Below are 21,507 nucleotides of genomic sequence, written 5' to 3'. Positions count from 1 at the left end.
AGGTACGTGGGCTACTATTACACCATAGCCTTTAAAGATTCTTGCGAGTGCCTTGCTTGTTCCCGCTGCATAAGGAATTGCTGTGCACTTCGCCTTTTTTCTTTTGCTGTTTCATGGCAGGGCTTGGGTGCATTACGCTCCCGAGTCCTGAGAAGTTGATTAGGGTAACCAATCATTAATAGGTCCCTTTTCACCCTCTACAGTTCTTGCGTACGTTTTGTAGAGCTGGAGCAGACACGGAATGCCCAGGAATAAAGTGCCGCTGCAACGGATCTCTTTTGTCCGATGGGGTGTGCCGAATCGAAGCTGAGATACTTTCCCGTGTGCATGGCTTTCTGTACACGTTGGTTTTTAACCCATTGGAGGTTTTCTCCACAAGGACGCCAAGAAAAGAGATTCGTCCATTGATTTTCTCTTCCAGCGCGAACTGTATGCTCGCCTTGAAAGAGTTCAGGTGCTGGAGAAACTGTGCTGTGTGTTGGCGACGGATGATACAAAAGCCATGTATCTTATAAAAAACCTTGGTAGCCGTGATGGAATGCGCGGAATTCAAAGTGGTTGGAGTGTGTGGAACTTGAAACAGACAGGGTGAGCGGGGTTTGAAGTGCGTGCCATGAACCAAGTTCGAGCTCGGCAAGGAAGAAGAAAATGGCAGGGATGTTAATGAATAACAAGAAACGACTGAAGCGTCAATTCGACGCAGACGCAGCTTTATTTGAAGCACGTGCGAGACGGAAAAAAAAGAGTCGCAGCGGTGACCAGAGGAAGACGAGCCACGCATCAAGGCAGTCGGGTTTCGGACCCCAGTCAAGGCTCCTGCCTTCATCGTCCGGTGACCTGAGGGGCTTCAGGACTACCTGGCTGTCCTGACGTTCCTGTGCCCGTGAACAGGTCTGAACTGTCGATCTTCAGGCTCGAGCTCAGGTGAGGCTGTCCGGCCGGGACTCCGCTTCGGGACCAGTGCGGCAAATGCAATGTCAACTGGTGCGGCGTCAGCTAGTGCAGCGTCCGTTGGCAGCCTAGGAAGGCTGCTTTTTCTACGGTTCGTGTAGCTGCCCAACGCCGACACCAACTACGGCGACGACATCAACCCCGTGCTTTGCGCCCAGGCTCCTACGCAACGACGTGGGCGAGATCCTGCTCCTTCGCAACTCTCTGCGACTAACTCTGTGCAGGGACTGAGTGGTAGGACTTCATGATTACGGACGAAGTTATAGCATGTACATTTTTTGGAACTGTATCCGAGAGATAGGAGTAATTTTATTTGGGGTTAAGTGCTCTCGAGCTATTGTCATTAATGTTTGCATGAAACGGACTCGTCCTTCAGGAAGTGTCCAGAGGTGGCTCCTCGGACCTACCCAATCGAACCTGCACATTGTGCGAAATGAAACAAGAACCGCAACGTTACAGTCGCGTCACAAATGAGGAAAGAGCGGCACATTCCAGATCCTCCAGTGCAATTTTGGCGCGAACAACGGACACGGGTGCGCCCATTGCTGTGCCGAACACCTGCTTGAGATATTTCTTGTTGAACACGAAGTATGTGTTGTCAAGACAAAACCTCAGAAGGCGGCAGACGTCCTGGGCTTCAAAAGGCGTACATTGGGGTGAATAAGAGTCCATTTCGAGAAGTTTTTTACAGCATTCCACAGCATAGTGAACGGGCACACAGGTAAACATTAACTTCGCGTCATATGATACCATAACCTCATCGTCATCAAGGCACACACCTCTTAATTGCTCATAGAAATTAGCAGAGTCTTTGACGAAAGTTTCGGTGAGCCCCGCTAGCGGTCGCATGATATGGTGCAGGTAATGCGAGAGTTCGCACAGTGGTGAGCGTGTGTAGTCCACAATCGGCGGTACTGGGACATCGGGCTTGTGAATTTTGGGGAGCCTGTACAGCATTTTTATTTTGACGAGCGTAAGTTTATTGCACAATTCTGCACTGTAAGGTCTACACTTTATGTACATTTAACCTTCAATTGTGCCTTTGCGACAGTGCAAATTTTTTTAAGGCTGTTTGGTTTTATAGTGTCGCACCAACGCACTACAATGAAAGCACCTCGACAAGGGCGCCATATGTAGTCAAATAAATTCGTTCACACTTGGAAATTTCGACTAATCTAAATTCATGTCAAATCGCTTGAATATTTGAACATCTCCTAGTACTAGGTGTGACTACAAGTGATGCACTCTCGGTATGGCTAAGCACAACGCTTTATCACATTTCTGAAAGTGCTTTCATCGGAAATATTGCAAAGGAAATGTGTCTAAACAAGTGATCAACTGAAAACGTAGCTTAACTATGTCAATGCTTTGCTATGTGAACATGCACTTGCACAGGAATTCACAACATACAGCCATAAGGATCAATGAGAACTGTCTGTTTGTCTGTTAGTTATCATTAATATTGTGTCTAACAAAGAAAGCAAGCCCTTAAATTCACACTTTTCTTCAGTCATCAGTATCAATTTTTCAAGACATTTTAAATGCCTAGACGTGCATACTATTCCGAAGCTATGCAAAATTTTTGGGGGGTTTTTAAAGCAACTATGTTTCTGCTGATTTTGCACACACGAAAACTGTCTCTTGTGACGCACTTTAGCTCAAACATGTCTAGCTTTTATAAGAGCTATCAGTGATGGTTACAGCATGCCAGATTAATTACATCTGAGCATGTTTCACAATAATTAGCGCATGCTACACTGCCATCTCGAAGGCCATGCAAGATTGTTGCATTTGCTCTATTTCTTAAATCCAGTGTTTCAGGAAGGACTTAGAGAAAGCCACATGCTTATGCATTGGTTACACTCGGTACAATCGAATTGCACCTAAACAAACACTGGAGCTAAGGAGTACAGTATAACCTCATTACAACAGACCTTCATACTGTGAGGATTTTAGTCTGTTGTGAAGGGAGTATATTAAATCCATGTACTGTTACAACAGACTTTTATGTAAATGCGTAAAACGTCTGTTACAACAAGAAAGAATTGCCAGTCACAAACACAACACGGTTGACTTTTGAAAAAAGCTAGTCAGCTTTGCCTGCACTGTGTGGTGGACAGCTTTAGAAACTATATGCGCCTCTATTGTCACAAGTGTGTTCACATCATCTGCACTTGTGGCCTGTTGTGTTAAATAGTTTTTCAGTCCTTGAATATAGTCCAGGGCTTGAGAAATTGACACTTTCTCGGTTACAGTCTCTGAGGTTGGTCTTTTTGCTCCCATCCATATTGCAGCAAAAAAGAACGCTAATGCGCCCCTTCGACTTCTTGCCACCATGGCACGCGTCTGTGGCAAAACAAAAAGTCTTCCTTGGCTTTAACTCATTAAAAAAAAAAAAAAAACCCGCTCCCATCGGCATAGAACACATCCTGTGGTGCATAGCCTTTCAGGTGAGCGGGAAAAACATTGAATTTCCAGCTGGCAACAACAGTGTCGTCGCCGCTGGCCGACTCTCTGGATAAACACTTAAAAGCGATTCCAAGCCTCGATTTAAAATGCTTGAGCCAACCTTCACTGCACTGAAACTGTTCTTGATTAAGAACAAACGCAAGTTGCTCTGCGCGTTTTCGTAGGAGCAGTCCGTTCACGGGGATATTTCGCATACGGGAGTCATGAAGCTACATAAGCAGGGCCTCTTCGACGTCAGGATATGAAGCTTCATGGAGCCGAAACCTCTTGGGTTGTAAGTTACCCGATACTTTCTTCAACAAGATCGTTACTTTGGCGTTGACAATGGTGTTGACCGTCTGCTTCGACAAGCCGTACACCACGGCAACGTCCACTTGCTTTTTTTCCTTCTCTACCTACTCATATGAAGCTTCACAGAGCCGAAACCTCTTGGGTTGTAAGTTACCTGATACTTTCTTCAACAAGATCGCTGCTTTGGCGTTGACAATGGTGTTGACAATCTGCTTCGACAAGCCGTACGCCATGGCGACGTCCACTTGCTTTTTTCCCTTCTCAACCAACTCAATGATATTAAGTTTGTCTTTTAGGCTATCTGCTTACACTTCGCTTGCAATGGCTTACGACGCGTGGCATTGGCTGATGTGTTTGGCTCCACAGGCTTCATCACACCATGATCACATCCACAACGAACCAATGTACACAATACACGAGGAGTGGACTAGACAAAACGTCGAAACAGCCCCTGCCGAACAAAGCACCCGCTGTCAGCGCCATCGCGAACGTAACTTCTATTCTGATTGGGGCCGCTACCAAGTGAGCGCTTTCTATCAACTTTTTTTTTTACTTTGGCAAAAATATGCCATTCCTAAGGACTTATCGCTTTAATGGTTTTTTCCTTTTTTGAGTCGATAAGCAGACTGTTTTTTGCTTTGATAACACTGTAATCATTAAAAATTATGCATTGATTTTCATACAATGCATTAACGATTAGTCGTAGTAAGCTTCGTTAGCCGGGTCAATCCAAGCCAAGCGCAGCCGTCTCAAAAGGGCCGCCACCTGTGTTGACACCGTAGGAACATTGCTCCCGTCCTGGAAGTATGCCAAGCGATGTCAAAAGTCCGCTGTGAAAGAGTGCTGACTACTTTTCAGACCTCTTATTTTGGTCAATTACCGTATTTACTTGCGTAATCCTCGCACCCCCCCCCCATCCCCCAACAAAAATACGATTTTTTTCCTCGAGTAATTATTGCATTCCCAAAAACTGCTGCAATAATGTCGTCTGCTCATTCCAGCCATTGATGATGATAGCGTGCGCTATCTGGCACCATCTCTTAAGCATCAAGCGTACTATTATTGCATGAAGATTCAATCCAATCCAAGCCAAAGCGACAAGTGTGCGTTGCGGCATGTTTTGTATGTTGTGTCCGTAATCTTGTCACGTTATGAGGTGATAGTGAAGCTACACGGATGCTTTCAAGTTCAAAGTGATTGATCATGCTCTAAAGAACAATGGTAACAGGGCCTCCGGTAGGCATGACGATAGTTATAGCGCGAGAACAAAATGACGACACAGAGACAAGAAGGACACGAAAGACACGGACACGAAAGACACGAGCGCTCGTGTCTTTCGTGTCCTTCTTGTCCCTGTGTCGTCGTTTTGTTCTCGCGCTATGACTATCGTCCTGCCATACCAACTAGCCCAAGCTGCCACACTCCGGTAGGCCCTTCGGAGTCGACGAGTTTTGTGTTCGCTACTGGTGATGGCAGCTAAAAGCCATCAAGACGCGTTGGGCCTGCCGAGTGCCTAAGACTGGGATTGATGGTAAACTTTATTTCTTTAGAAGGAAACTGTGGACGATTCTGTTAAGTAGCCATCAGCCCAATACTGACATCTGAAACTTACCTTTTGGGGGGCTTCTGTTGAGTGACGAACGCTACCCCTACGCCCGCAACGCCCATAAGCTTTGTGTAAGTATTCTAATTCTCGACTATTTGCTTGCACTTTTTGTGTTTCAAATAAATCTTGCCTTGTGTCGAACCTCTGCTTTTATTGTTGAGGTAAATTTTATTAGTTATTTTCAAAGCTTTCTGTGAGTTGCTGGTTTGAGAATCCCGATTTGCGGCCACTTCGCTTTCTTTTTCGCTCTGCACGTTTTCGTGGAAATTTTTCGCCACATAATTCTCGCGCCCCCCAATTTTACATCGATTTTCAGAAAAAAAAAAAAAGTGCGAGGATTATGCGAGTAAATATGGTATATCCGAATGCCTGTTGTACCTGGATCTATTGTAAACAAGTTTCGATCAATGGTACAGATAAGGAGATCAACATAAAGCTGCAACTGAGTATGTAGCATCCAAATGTCTATTGTAAGCAGATCTGTTGTAACGAGGTTACACTGTACGGACACCATTTTCCAGAGGTGAGCTTACTCTGCCATATACATCTACTGAGACGGCTATGAGCAAGCATGAAGCTCGACAAATGCTGACAAGATACTTGATTTTGATAATAAAGTAATTCTCCTATGGCCGACATCGGCACTAGCTTGATGTCAGGCTACAGCACTTATTCTGGTGACTTCATGCAGCAGCTCAGCTATTGTAAAATGCCGACAAAGCGCCCCTGCCCGAGCAAGCGCCCCCCTCCCAAATCTGGCCAGACTATCCTTCACTGCAGGGGTGCACTTGCTCATTGCTCAGCATCTTACGGTAGTGACGACTTCAGGTGCCAAAACTGCCAAAATGGCCACTTCTACATCATAAATGGAGCGCTGAACTGCTCTGGAAACGTCAGAACATCTTGTACGAGCATGCGACGAGCTCATGCCACATCGCGACGTCAGCGTACAGTATGAACCGAAACTAGCTTTTAAAAACTTACTGTAATTACTTTCTTACTCATGGTTAGCAGTACATTTTCTAGGCTCTTGAAGGCTTGACCTTACATTTGATTGAGATAAACAACTAAGCACTTTCATGTGAGTAACCCTGTAGGTTTGATGCCATAACCTACGCAGCAGCCTGTCGTAGGCATGCGGTTCTCTGTGTTACATGGAGCTCTGAAACTGTACCAGCTATGCATTATTGGTTTCATATTTATAGTGCATGCCATAGACAAATAAAACTTGGAAGTGTGAAGAAAAATGTCATCAGGCACAAGAACAAGTGAAATATATAACTCTCACTCATGCAAAAGAAAAATATATGAGCATATTATGGAGAATAAGGGCACCGCACAACCAATGTCAAGCGAACTACTTCAGCATACCTTCATGTTCATTTTGCTATGTAACTACCCCCTGAATTTACTCAAATATCCCATCAGTAAATAAAATTACATAAGTGAATGACAGTACCTCTGTTCTTGTACTGTTGCTTGAATTTCACACACTCTGACCAGAGAGCGGGCCATTTTGAGCTCAGCCGAAACTCGTGTGCAGTTTAAACTTCCTAAGCTGTGTGCTTCTTCGCTGTACCGGTTCGCCTGCAAAAAGAGTTCATAAGTGTGGGCACCAACACACACTTACCACTAGTTTCAAGGGTAGATACAACAACTTTGGATTTAGAGCATTCACACATCATTTTTTTCTAAAACTGCTTACACCACAAGCCTCTTAAGTTTGCCTAATTTTTCTACTTTACAGGTTGGCTGATCCCTTACTTGCTATTGATGACTACAGGCACTATGCAACACATTATTTTGAAAAACAAGGAGTGCCATACATGTGCCATACTTATGAAAGATAACATTTCACAAAACACTGAAATACACATAATACTATAGAGAAGGATGTGTTTCACAGAAAAGCCATTGAAAGACAGTACATCATATGTCCCGACGAGTTACAAAAAATATACAGAAGTTTAGCTCTATCATTAGGGAGCTCACACAGGTGCTGCGAAATTTTCTTCCTCTGCCTGCAACACATTACTGCCAGACTATATACAGCATCCTGGGTTTGCTGACAACCTGCCTGTTAGAGATGAGCTTCACCTCAGTGCGTCTGTATCGTAAATCAAACTTTTTTTCCCAAGGCATTTATGGAGCAGGACAGCCTCTAAAAATGCACACTTGTGCTTATAACATGTTTTATTGAATACGCATCCATTTAACCATCGATAACTTGACGCAACAAGGAAAGGTGAAGTCACTGGCAAGTGTGCATAGTTCAGTGAGCTTGCCCCCTCTCAAAACAAAGAAATTTGAAAAAGCACTCCCACAATGATGAAAGTTTCATGTAGTGATCCACATTTTTTTCAGCAATTAAACTAGTTAGGAACCCACAAGTTTGGAAATTCACTCGTCAAGTTATGCACATAAGTTTTCGCCAACAAGCATCGATGCGACCACTGCTATTTACATTTGGTCGGATAATTATGATAGCAACAAGACTTTTCGCTGAGAACAGTTCTTTGCTAATGTCTCTGCTGGCAACTTTGTTAGCACTGCATGCTGCCCCACATACACACAGAGATCTCCCACGCTTTTCTTACATGCAATGTTGCGTGACCTTTCAGAGAAATGCCTCCTCCAATTAAACAGCATAAGTTTTTGATGCTTCGCTACAGGCGCTGAGCCATGTTCTCAATTAGGGTTGCAGAAGTTGTCTTCTCCTTTCTTCAACATCTCCTCCACAGGAGAAGCCTGTATGAGTTGAGATGATGCGCAAACTAATACTATATGGAAGCTTGCAGTAAACACAAGCATTGTGCCATCGTCAATATGCATCACAACTAAGAGAAGCGCTTTTTTGAATATGCTCCCAAGTTGCCGACAATGACACAAGCAAAAACAAAGAAAGGAAGGGTAAGGAAACATGGGGCAAGAAAAAAAATCCACATTGCATAAAAGGAGGAATGCCGCAACCATAGCTTGCGCGAAACGAATACCAACGACATAGTGCCACGGTTACGCGAAGAATAGAGACAAAGTTTAAAAGCAACGCAGTCTATATAAGGACTATATAACGAATTGTCGTAGGTATATTGCTTATAAATTGGCCGGTGCTTGCATCAGTCAAGCCAATTTAAAAATACTGCTTAATTGTTAAATTCAAGGCTGTGACTTATTAATGTTTGAAGTTTAAAAAAGAGTGCGTGAACGAAAATGTCCTCTATTTTCGGAAAAACACGCAATTCCATTCTCATTCTATTCCGTGTAAAAGGTGCTCAATAGAACTCTAGTGGGGTATGTCACAGTGTGACGTCACCGGTGCACGTGCAAGGTGGTGGTTGGCAAGACATTCCCACCGGTGGCCGAATGGGGTGCAGTTGCTCGGTGCTTGGGGCAAATTTTTTTTTCTTTTCGAAAGCTTAATCTTCATCTCACAATGGCAACATTAGCTGTGGTATCTGTCAGAGAAAATCTAGGTGTGTCATAAAGTGCGCGATGAAATATTCGCCACGCTGGCTGGCTGTTTATCTTGCAGAAGTGAACACACGTGGCAGCGTTTACGAGGAACAGCGGCATCGCCTTTGAAAATGTGCAGTGTTGACTGTGGCGTGTAGTGTGCGTTGAAAGGCATCGATAATATTGGTACACCTTTAGGGACGGTGAAACTGGCAATATTGTGCGTGGTGTGTGCAGTGTGAATAACGCGATGTGTCCTGTTTGCGAAAACACTGGTATTTGTTGTGGGCCGGTTTACGTGTCCGGTTGTTGATGGAACTTTACGATCTGACATTGTAGTCAAGATAAAAATACAATTGGCGCGATCATCTGCGATTGGGTACATCTCAGCGTATGCGCGGCGTGCAGAAAAATAAAAGTTCATGATCTCCGGGTGATATATACGACTACGCATGAACTATAAGCATGTTCTAGCGTTGCCGAATCTGCATATATGCTTCACCATGGCTATAACTCTAATCATTGAATACCCGATACGTTTTAATAAAAACTGTGGAGATTTTCGTTTCTTATCTACTTTGTACTTTTACGGCTCGATCCTTATGAAGTGACAATGCGCAATAGAAATGTGTCAGGCCTAAAAGATCAATATAAATGTACGAAAGCACGTTATAGGTGTTAAATGCAGCAAGGTAAGTGTGCTAGATGATATTATATATTATTAAGATGTCGGGTTTTACATCACATGAATTTTCACTGGGTTATTGAAAAACGCAGCGGCAGAATGTCACTGATTTTCACGAGGATATGTTAACCTCAGCCTAACCCACGGCAAGAAGTGTTTCTTTTTTTTTTTTATTCATCTCTGATCAGACTTGTGGGCAAGGAGAGAGAATCTAATCCTTGACGTCGCGTACAGCAGCTCACAACCATGCTGCCGCCAATGCTGTACGTCGTTTAAACCTACATTGCACATGCCACGATCCACATCCACATCCATGCCATGCAAATATTTCTCATAGTGCCAGTAACCTTGTACATTCAAAATGTTTGCGTTCGAAAAAGATATTGTTTTTTATGGCTGCCATCTACATGGGTGAAGCCCACTGTGTGCTAGTCGCGTCTCTCAGTACTCTTAACAAAGTTTGTCCATCCATCCAACTATGACGAGCAAATTTCCACACTATGAGTAGTGACCTTTCCGCGACCCCCTTCTTTCAAAAGCTGACTTTAGAACATAGCAATGTAGAAATTTCTGTTGAAGGAATGCAGACACGCAGCTCTGCTATGCAGAAAGATGCCGCCGGAAGAACTTTCTTGCCAACCAGCAGCTGCTCCGAGAGAGGGTATGGGGGGCGGGGTGCCCGCAGTGACGTCACACTGTTTACAAACAGGGAAAGGTCTATTCTATTTCCATTTTTTTACTATAGGCATTGCAGTATCACGGTTCCAGTGTTCCATCTCATTTTAGTGTCAGAAAAATGTGGAATGATTCTGGAATCATTTCAATTCCAAGGTGCAAACTCCGCAACGCTGGTCAGCGTGGCACGAAACTTCCCAGAAATACTGCACATGCTACAAACTAGTGATCATACTCACAAAGTCATATCATAGCTCTAGCTTAATTGAACACGCAAACTGTTCACTAAGGTAAGAATAATTATATAAAGAAGCAGCTATAACAAGGCCTACAAGAAAAAGTCAGCTGCTCATTGGATTGGATTGGATTGGATAAACTTTTATTTGGTCCTCCAAAACACAGATCACTGTGTTGCGGGCAGCTCCCACGTGGGGACTGAGATGCCAAGCTCCTCAGCCGCCTCGCGGGCTTGGTGGACAGCCCAGAGCTGATCTGCCAAGGACGAGCTGCGGATTGCCGCCTCCCATCTGGCAGAGGTGATGTGCGATAAATGAGCGAATTTGGTGCACTGCCAGAGCATGTGTTCTAATGAAGCTATTTCCCCACAATGTGGACAAAGATTACTTGGGTATAGGTCAGGGTACATGATGTGTAACATTTTCAAAGTAGGGTACATCCGCGTTTGCAAAAGCCTTAATGTAAGTGCTTGGGGCCGGGTTAGATTTTTGTGAGGTGGAGGGAAAATCCTTCTAGACAGGTAGAAATGTTTAGTGAGCTCGTTATATGTTGTAAGAATTTCCCGGTTATCCCCTTCACCGGTAGAACGCATCCCCGGGGAGGCGCGGTTGGAGAGTTCTCGCGCCGCCTCGTGTGCTGCTTCGTTGAGATTGGGAGGGGAATCGTTGATTTGTCCAAGGTGAGCTGGGAACCAACTCAGAAGATGATGTGTTATGTTCTTGCCTTGCAGTATTTTCAGCGTTTGTTCACAGACCGTCCCCTTGGCGAACGCCCGTAGTGCTGCCATGGAATCACTGTAGACCACTTCAATGTTATCCATCTTGAGTGCTAAGGCGATGGCCACTTGTTCCGCAATGATTGGGTCTTTCGTCCTGACCGTCGCTGAGTTGACGACATGGCCAGCCCCATCGACTACCACTGCCACTAACGCTTTCCCATTGGCGTAAGAAGCCGCGTCAACAAATACGACCCCTCGTTCCTCGTTTGAGACTTGACGAAGTATAGTCCTGGCCCTCGCTACTCTTCTTCCGACGTTGTGTTCTGGATGCATGTTTCTCGGTATAGGAGATACCGTGATAGTCTCCCTGATGTTGTCAGGGATATCATTGTAATTGCGTCTGATTGCTATTGGGTGTTGGCCCAGCTCCTGCAGGATCATTCTCCCCGACCTTGTAGTAGATAACCTTGCAAACTGTGCTCTCTCTTGGGCTTCTGCTATTTCTTCGAGCGTGTTGTGTATGCCAAGCTCAAGCAGACGCTCGGTGCTGGTATGTATGGGTAGGCCCAGGACCTTCTTGATAACTTTCCTGAGGAGCACATTCAGTGTCTCGGACTCTGCTCTTGACCAGTTGTGCATTGCTGCCTTGTATGTGAAGTGACTTAGAACAAACGCATGCATCAACCTGATGAGGTTGTCTTCCTTGATTCCATTTCTTTTGTTGGCCACTCTGCGTATGAGGTGCACCGCACTGTCTGTTTTCCGAGTTAACTTGGCTATAGATTTGCTGTTGGCGCCCGTAGACTCTATCAGCATTCCCAGGACTTTGATGAAGTCGACCCTTTGGATGGCATCCCCTTGATTTGTACGGAGATGGATGTCTATCTGGTTTAACGGCTTCCGTCCCCTGGGCTTCGGTCCCCGGCGTGCAGTCCGATAAAGCAAAAGTTCTGACTTACTCGAGGAGCACTTGAGCCCGGAAGGGCGAAGGTAGTCTTCTACGGTGTCAATCGCCTCTTGCAGAGCGCTCTCAATCTGCCCCTCGCTTCCACCTGTGCACCAGATGGTAATGTCATCTGCGTAGATGCTGTGCTTCAATCCTTCAATGCTCGATAATTTCTTTGACAGTCCAATCATGGCAATGTTGAACAGCATTGGTGAAATCACTGCCCCTTGTGGCGTGCCCCTTGCTTCTAGTTCGATTGCTGCGGTCTCGTTATCTGCGATCTTCATCACGGCTTTCCGATCTGTAAGAAAGGACCATACGTAGTCATAGAAGGCTTTCCCTAGACCAAGCTTGGAAATTGCTTCGAGTATGAATGAGTGGTGGATGTTGTCAAACGCTTTTTCTAGATCTAGGCACAGAATGGCTCTCACGTCTCTGGTTTCATTGTCAGTGACCTGGTGTTTGATAAGCTTCAATGCATCTTGTGTGGATAGCCCTGCCCTGAATCCAACCATATTGTGTGTATATATGTTGTTATCTTCCAAGTACTTGTTTATCCTGTGCAGTATGGCATGTTCTGCGACCTTGCCGATACATGATGTCAAGGATATTGGCCTCATGTTGTCCAAGTTAGGGGGCTTTCCTGGCTTAGGAATAAGGATCGTGCTGGCCAGCTTCCACTGCTCTGGCACCCTGCCTTCTTTCCATACTGAATTGATCATATCCCTCAGGGTTTCAATTGAATCGTCATCAAGGTTACGCAGGGCCTTGTTTGATATACCGTCCGGGCCAGGGGCCGACCTGCCGTTGAGATCATGCAAGGCTCTTCTGATCTCCTCGATGTTAAAGTCGCCCTCAAGACCTGGATTTGGCGTGCCCTGGTACTGTCTACTTGGTGGTGCCAATCCTCTTTTGATTGGGAGGTACTTATGCACGAGCTGCTGGACAACTTGCTGTTTTGTAGTGCGCCCTATCTCTTTATGCAAAATTCGAGCGATAACATGCTTTTGATTTGTTTTGGTGGTGTTTTCGTTGAGGAGATGCTTTAACATATTCCATGTCTTGCCATTGCGCATCTGACCATCGACGGAGTTGCAGATTTCGTCCCATTGCTGCCTCGACAGTGCGCGACAATGTTCCTCGACTGATCTGTTTACCTCAGCTATCTTCTTCCTCAGTCTTCGGTTCAGGCGCTGACCCTTCCAACGGTTCAGTAGTGCTTGCTTTGCCTCAAGAAGATGAGCAAGCCGGCTATCCATTCTTTCAACCGGAAGATCTGTGGTAATGGTGGAGGAGACGGATTTGATGTCATCTTTAATCTGTTTGACCCACTGCTCCAAGCCTTGTCTGTGGCCATCTTGTTCCCTTTCCATCCTTATCTTCCTGAACTTATCCCAGTCTGTGAAGTGGGATTCTCTCTGCTTTTTACGCTCCACGGAGAAGGTAGTGGCAAGAATGCAGTGGTCACTCCCTAGGTCTACAGCAAGGTTCATCCACTGGGCCTTCTTGATGTTCCTTACAAATGTAAGGTCCGGGGTGGAATCCCTGCAGCAAGATGTACCAAGCCTTGTTGGTAGGCTGGGGTCTGTGATTAGGGTGAGATCAAGTTCACTGGCACTTTGCCAAAGTCGATTTCCTTTCCCAGTGTTGTACTTGTAACCCCATGTATGATTAGGGGCGTTGAAATCACCTGCTATGACGAGTGGACATTCCCCGGCGATATTAACAGCTTTCTTTAGAACCGTCTTGAACCCTTGCTTTTGTTCCTTTGGACTGCTGTATATATTAAGAATGAAAATGCTCTGACGGTTGCTGGTACCCGGCACGATCTCTACCAAGACGTGTTCCAATCGGCCTGCTTCTATCTTGAGGTCATGGGTTACGTGAGTTAGTTTGTTGCATACGAAGGTGCAGACTCCCCTCCCTTCAGTATCCCCTATTACAGGCCAGAATCCAGGCAACGTTGCTTGCGGTGAAAGGGTCTCTTGTAATAATATAATATGAGGCTTTTCTTGGCTGCTCCTGATATACTGCTGCAGGGTTGCCTTCTTTTTAAGGTAACCTCTACAGTTCCATTGCCAGATACGAAATGCTTCACATAGCGCTGCCATCATGGTTATTACATGGGCGGCCAGAGCCTGATGCTGCACCTGTCGACAGGTTTGGTACCACTAGTATTGGTGGCCGAAGGGGTGAGCTTGGTGCATGAGGAGGCCTTGCTGTGTTGTGCAGATATGCTTCGACCTTTGTAATGCGCAAAGTCATATGCTCTTCCAGTGCCGCCACGCTTGATTGTAGCCTACCCATCTGCTCGCTAAGATTGGCTACTATTTTGCTGAGCGTGTCAAACACCTTTTTCATATCTGACATGGTCGTTTGGTTGGCTTCCACGTGTTCTGCCATGACTGCCCTCTTTTTCGCGGTTATCGAGTCCCCCACGTTTTCAGCCACAGAAACATCAACTGGCTGAGGCATTGGCTGTGAAGATTGCGCGCTGGTTAGCTTAGTGAGAAGAATTTTTATTTCCTTTAACTCAGCTAATAGCCTCTCATTCGATTTTGTAAGTCTCGCGTTTTCTTGCTCTAGCTGTGCGATTCTATCATGCTCTGGCAGCTTACCTGTCATCCCCTCTGCCCCGCCGTTGCGCACTCGCTCAGCCCAGCTGCCTTTCGAAGTAACTGCAGGCTCAGCTGCTCATTGTTTCCTGTCTTTTTGCAAAGACCAGTTCAGCTCAGAGATGCAAGGGCATTAAAATGTGCAAAATCTGCTTAATTTACAGTGTTTTGGCATTTTCATAAGAGACCTTGATATAGGAGGCAATTGGGTATAAGATTGTGCCTAAAATACGGATTGATAGAAAAATGCATACATGGTACCCTACTTATAAGAGACAGCTCATATAAAAGACCGAAATTGCTGCCCAGAGCATGCTCCTTATAAAGGGTTTCAACTGTACTTGATGTCACGTAAAAGCCACTTGCGTTATACTACAGTAAAACCTCCTTAATTCAAACTCAGTTATTTCAAAATCCCACTTATCGAAATATTTCCGCGGTCCAGTACTTTTGAATAGAAGTCTGAGCGAATCGAAGCGCGGTGAGCCCCAGTATGGTTAATTCGAGAACTTTAAGTGCCATGTGTTGACTCCAGATTCTAATTTTGCTGCAAATCCACGAAAACGATGGCCATTAAAAGCCACCAGGGCATGCAACATAGAGATACCACTGAGTGGCAGCTGAAGCACCCCAGCCTCGCTTCTTCCAGCTCAAAAAAAAAAAAGAAAAAAAAAGAAAAAAAAAGGGACTCATAAACGATACGTTTGCCTGCGGGGAACAAGATGTGCTTCACTGTAACATAGCAATGAGGCGCGGGCAGCTTATTGCATATTTCTCGCAATGTCAGCGCGTTGTTGTTTACCCAATCTTTCTGGGATTGAAAACAAAATAATAAAAGATAGTCCGGCGAAATTCTCAATATATGCCAACCTCCGATTGCTGGTTGCTCCAGCAACTTGCACACTTGCACTGCTGGCAGAGTTCTTGCTTGCAATGCCTACTTGAAGTTTGAAAGCTTTAAGGAGCTTGTTTTTCAGCCAAAACATGCATCATGAAGTGCTGATGCAGTAACAAGCAGGTTACATGCTGTCCATGCATCACTACTGACGAGTTGCATAAATGCCAGCACCGCTGGAAAAAGCCCTGAAGTGTTCAAGCAACGTTGGGCTGAGCCGCCATTGTGCATGAAAACAAATTGAAAAAAAAAAAAAAAATGCGGGAGAACATGTTGCTTGTGCGAGTGAAAAGTGGTATGAACGCGAGATAGGCGTTTCATTTCCTTATTTCCATGTGAGCATTTTTCGTAATCCAGGTCCTAGGCATGCACGAAACTGCTCATGGCGGACATTAACTGTTTCTTGTACATATGTACAGATGGCGCTGCAGCAAATCTTTCTTTGCAACTTGTCTACTGTATTGCAGTGAAGATGTCTTGTTTTCTGCATGGCACGCATTCCAGTTGTTCACTACAGCGTTTTTGTTTTTGGTGGTGGCAGCGAGATCCGCCGTTTTTCCATGTTTGGGGCAAAATTAAGAGAAAGCATCGCGGAAAAACATAACCCTTGGAGCTGCAAACTAGCCGGCACAGCAAATGACCAGCCCTGATTACTTTAAATATTTCCAAGTTCTTTGCATCCAACTTTGTGTATGTTCTGTTAATTCGAAAACCCGCTTAATTAGAAAATTTTCCGCGGTCCCATGTGACTTCGAATTCGTCATCATTATTATAATCATCAGCCTGATTACGCCCACTGCAAATCAAAGGCCTCTCCCATGTTTCGCCAGTCAACTCAGTCCTGTGCTTTCCGTTTCCACGTTATACCCTCTCCGTCTTCCCTTCGTGCGTTTGCCTTCTCTGGGAATCTAGTCACTTAACCTTAATGACCAATGGTTAATGACCACCATGTCCGGCCCATGTCCATTTCTTTTTAATTTCAACTATGATATCCTTAACCTCGGTTTGTTCCCTGACCCACTCTGCTCTCTTTTTGTCTCTTAAGGTTACTCCTATTATTTTCGTTTCCATCACTCGCTGCATCGTCCTCAATTTAAGCTGACCACTCTTTGTAAGCCTTCGGGATTCTGATGCATAGGTAAGTACTGGCAAGATGCAACTGTTATATACCTGCCTCTTGAGGGATAGTGGCAATCTACCAGTCATGATTTGAGAGTGCTCGCCAAATGTGCTCCACCCCATTTTTATTCTTCTAGTTACTTTAATCTCGTGGTTCGGCTCCGTAGTTATTACCGGTCCTAAGTAGACATACTCCTTAACAACTTTGAGCGCCTCTCCACGTATCACAAAGTGCTGTTTTTTGCCGAGATTGTTGCACATTAGTACTTTAGTTTTGTGCATATTAATTTTCAGACTTACTTTTCTGCTTTCCATGTTCAGTTCAATAAGCATGAACTGTAATTCGTCCCCTGAGTTACTCATCAAGGCAATGTAATCAGCGAATCGCAGGTTACTAAGGTACTCTCCATTAACTCTTATCCCTAACTGTTCCCAGTCTAGGGTCCTGAATACCTCCTGTAAACACGCGGTGAATAGCATTGGAGAGATCGTGTCTCCCTGCCTTACACCCTTTACTATTGCGATTCTTTCGCTTTCTTTATGAAAAACTAGGGTGGTTGTGGATCCTCTGTAGATTTGATGCCCTGATTCTGTAGTGCCTGCATTACTGCTGATGTCTCGACTGAGTCAAACGCCTTCTTGTAATCTATAAAAGATATGTATAGGGTTTGTTTGTATTCAGCACATTTCTCTATTACCTGATTGATAGTATGAATCTGGTCTGTTGTGGAGTAGCTAGATATAAATCCTGCTTGGTTTTTTGGCTGATTGAACTCGTCTTAATATCGTCTTAATTCTATTAGCTATTATTTTTGTAAATAGTTTGCTAGAACGAAAAGTAAGCTGATCGGCCTGTAATTTTTCAAGTCCTTGACATCTCCTTTCTTATGGATTAAGATGATGCTGGCATTCTTCCAAGATTCTGGTACCCTTCCCGTCAAGAAACACTTTGAATATAAGGTGGCTAATTTTTCTAACACAATTTCTCCATAATCTCTCAGGAAGTCCGTAATTACTTTATCCTCACCAGCGGCTTTGCCTCTTTGCATTCCTTCTAGGATTTTCTTTACTTCCCCTGTCGTTACTGGTAGGACGTCGAATTCTCTTGGACTATTATAGTTTCTCCCAATACCACCCTGGTTCTTTTGATTTCTGTACAGCTCTCTGTAAAACTCCTCCGCCATCTCAACTATTCTATCCATATTGGTTATGACAGTGTCTTCCTTGTTTCTCGATGCATACATCTGATTTTTGCCTAGGCACAAGTATGCCTTCACAGCTTTTAGGCTTCTGCTGCTTTTTACAACCTGCTCAATTCTTTCCCTGTTATACCTCCCGATGTCGGCTACTTTACGCCTATTGATTAATTTCGAAAGCTCCACTAGCTCTATTTTGTCGGTTGCATTGGAGGCTTTCATCGTTTGTCGTTTCTTACAAAGATTTTCTCGTCTCCTGAGATAGTTTGCCAGTTTCCCGTCTAATGACTGAACCTCCAACATCAATTGCACACTCTTTGATGGTACTAGTAATATTACCGTTCATTGTGTCAATGCTAAGAACGGTTATCTCATTTAGTGCCTCAAACCGATTCTGAAGCAAAGCTCTGAATTCCTGTATTTTTCTTTTCACCGCCTGTTCATTAATTGACTTCTTGCATATCAGTTTTTGTCTTTGCTTTTATAAATCTAGGTGTATATGAGCTCTTACCATTTTATGGTCACTGCACCAATTACTTGAGTGTGCACACAGAATGAAGTCAATTCCATTTTTAGTTTCGCCATAAGGACTTCGCCCCGTCCACTTTAGGTTAGCCCGCTTTTCGATGAGGATATTCGTAATCTGTAAATTATTGTGTTCTGCGAACTTTACTGATAACTCCTCTTTGGAATTTCTAGAGTCGATGCCATATTCCCCCAGTGCGTGGCCTCCGGCCTGTTTCTTGCCTACTTTGGCATTAAAGTCGCCCATAAGAATAGTACGTGTCTTTACTTTATTAATGGCTGACTCTACGTCTTCATAAAAGCGTTTAAGCAAATGATCATGATGGCTCAATGTAGGCCTGTACCACCTTTATCTTGTAGCTTTTGTTAAACTTAATTATGATACGTGCCATCTTCTCACTGATGCTATAGTATTTTTCTATGTTGCCAGCGATATTCTTGTGTATGAGAAACCACACTCCTAGTTCTTTTCTGTCAACTAATCCACGATAACATAGGATGTATCCATTCTTCAGCACTGTATAGCCTCACGTGTCGTCGTAACTTTGCTAAGCCCTATTACATTTCATTTAACACCCTCTAATTCCTCGAATAGCACAGCTAGACAAGCCTCACTAGATAGCGTTCTTTTGTCGAAAGTAGCCATGTTCAGATTCCAATGGAGGCCTGTCCGTACCCAGGGGATTCTTAGCACTCTCCGCCGCGTCACAGGTCTGACCGCCACCTTGGACAGTTGCTTTGCAGCTGCTGGGGACTGAGGGCCAAGGGTTAATTACAAGGTTTTACTGTATATCAAGCAACTGACTGCCGTGAATTTTTCATCAAAGAAATCTGTTGTATACAAACAATTTTCATTACTTTCCAGTTTCGTCACCACACACAATTTGACGAAAAAAAAAAAAAAATGGCGATGACAATAATGAATAAAGAGCTATCTGCAAGAGTAAGCTACCGTATATACTCGTGTAAGGGCCACCCTCGTGTAAGGGACGCACCTCTACTTTGGAGAGAACAATTTCAAAAAATTCAAATAGCCCCACCTTAAAGGTGCAGTTAGTTCGATTGTGGCCAGATGGTACTTTCAGTTTTTCCACTTCAGCCGTTATGCTGATGACAGACGGGGCGGCGCCACTTTTATCTTGTGAGGCGCATCGTTCACATTGAGTCAACACATTTTCGTCTAATCAATGTCTTCGAGCCAGTGCAGCTGAGGGACAATGGGTCGGCATTTGAAGTCATTCACTGCAGGATTTAAACTGCGAGTAATTGAATATGCCGAGAAGCATGGCAAGTGCGAAACTGGACGCAAGTACGATGTAGATGAGGAGCGTGTGCGTTAATGAATGAAGTAGAAAGATGCCCTCGCTGCTACCTACCAAAGCTGAAAAGCCTTTCACGGGAAGAAGTGCAAATATCCAGAAAAGAAAGGCAACTTCTCGAATATATCATCGATACTCGAAGGGACAACTACGCCGTATCGACTGATACGATACGCGAGAAAGCCATAAACATCGCTCGCCACATGAAAATCCCTCAGACACAATTCAAGGCAAGTCGGGGATGGGCTATGCGGTTTATGAACCGCAATCAGCTCTCCATTCTCCGCCGAACGACGCTTTGTCAAAAGCTGCTAAGCGAGTACACAAGTAAAGTGATAAAATTCCATCGCTTCGTGAATGGTCTTCGGAGGGAGCACGAATATTACCTCTCCTGAATTGGCAATGCAGACCAGACTCCTGTGTGGTTCGATGCGCCAGAGAGCACCACAGTGGACTTGAAAGGCGCGAAAAGTGCGACTGTGCGCATGACCGGTGCAGAACGTCAAAGATGCACTGTGATGCAGTGCGTGACAACAGAGGGCAGGAAACTTCCACCGTACGTCGTGTTCAAGAGGAAGACTCGCCTGAAAGAAAAGTTCCCTCAGGGCACCATTGTGTGTGCCCAAGAAAAGGGTTGGATATGCGAGCAACTTGTCGTGGACTGGGTGAAGACTGTTTGGGCAAACAGACTTGGAGGCCTGCCACAGCGGAAAGCCCTCCTCGTTCTGGACAGTTTTAGGGGCCACTTGACGGAACGCGTGAAGAACAGACTCGCCACGACTCATACAGACTTGGCCGTTATTCCTGGAGGACGTATGAGTCTGTTGCAGTTGCTAGACGTGTGCATCAAACGACCATTTAAAGCGAAATTTCACCACTGCTATTCGGAATGGATGGCTGGGGGCAATCATGAAAAGACGCCGACGGAACGGCTGAAGCGGGCATTGCTCCAACAAGTTTGTGGCGTGGCGTGCCATTTCATTTGAAATTGTCGTGAGAAGCTTCAAAGAACCAAAATTTCAAACTGCATGAGTGGCACTGAGGATGACCTTCTCTGGGAGGATGCCGATGTCGAGGTGAGTGTTTCCTGTGATCAAGACAGTGAGGGCAAAATGGAACCTTAACAAAAACAATCCTGGCTAGTCATTCGTGACTCTTTCACTCTGCTAGTGTTGTGAAAATGGTACAGACCTTTAATGAGCTGTCATCAGCGGATTCCTGTAAGGCGCCACACCAAGCAATATTAAAAAAAAAAGTGCGGCCCTTACACGAGTACATAAGGTATAAATGAGTCTGCGGCCGACTTCTTGTAATGAGAACGGCTTACAATTCTCCTAATCAATACCACATGTGGATACAACAATCTAAACGTACTTTCTTCAATCATTCATTAGCAACGGTTCACCAAAATAGTCAGTGGTGAAAGAACAGCTTTTCGACAGACAATGAAGACTGCTTATGTGGCTATTGCAACTATGGCGGCGAGTGAGTAACCGCTGACCTGCAAGTTGCGAGATCGAAGACAATTTGAGAGGCCAATCCTGTGTGCCCTGCCCTGTGTGGCCATCAGGTACTATATGTCACAGAAATTGGATAAATGCAAATGCTCTAAAAAATGAGGAAGGCAACAGTTGAACCAACACGTGTAACAGAAATTTGTATGGCCTATCAGAAAATTGCTAGTACAGGCGAATCTCGATAACTCGAACTTGAGAGGGCACGAAAATTTGTTCGAATTAAAAGAAGTTTGACTTAAGGGGGCAGACTCCTCTTAGACATTTTTTGTTCATTTCTTCAGTGATCTTGA

At 44.7% G+C, this 21,507-nt stretch overlaps 1 protein-coding gene across 3 annotated transcripts in view; it reads right to left on the bottom strand.

Annotated features, from left to right (window-relative positions):
* The window catches only part of LOC119175641 (WW domain-containing adapter protein with coiled-coil), a 239,138-nt gene that overhangs the window by 27,873 nt on the left and 189,758 nt on the right, over positions 1–21,507 (bottom strand). For all 3 annotated transcript variants that reach the window (XM_037426555.2, XM_037426557.2, XM_037426556.2), the window contains one exon: positions 6,777–6,904. In XM_037426555.2, coding sequence (XP_037282452.1) covers positions 6,777–6,904 — 128 coding nt within the window. The remainder of the gene's footprint in view (positions 1–6,776; positions 6,905–21,507) is intronic.

Source organism: Rhipicephalus microplus, chromosome X (genome assembly GCF_043290135.1).
Source record: "Rhipicephalus microplus isolate Deutch F79 chromosome X, USDA_Rmic, whole genome shotgun sequence".
Taxonomy (NCBI): Eukaryota; Metazoa; Arthropoda; class Arachnida; order Ixodida; family Ixodidae; genus Rhipicephalus; species Rhipicephalus microplus.
Note: the sequence above shows the minus strand (reverse complement) of the source record. Positions and strands in the feature narration are given on the sequence as shown.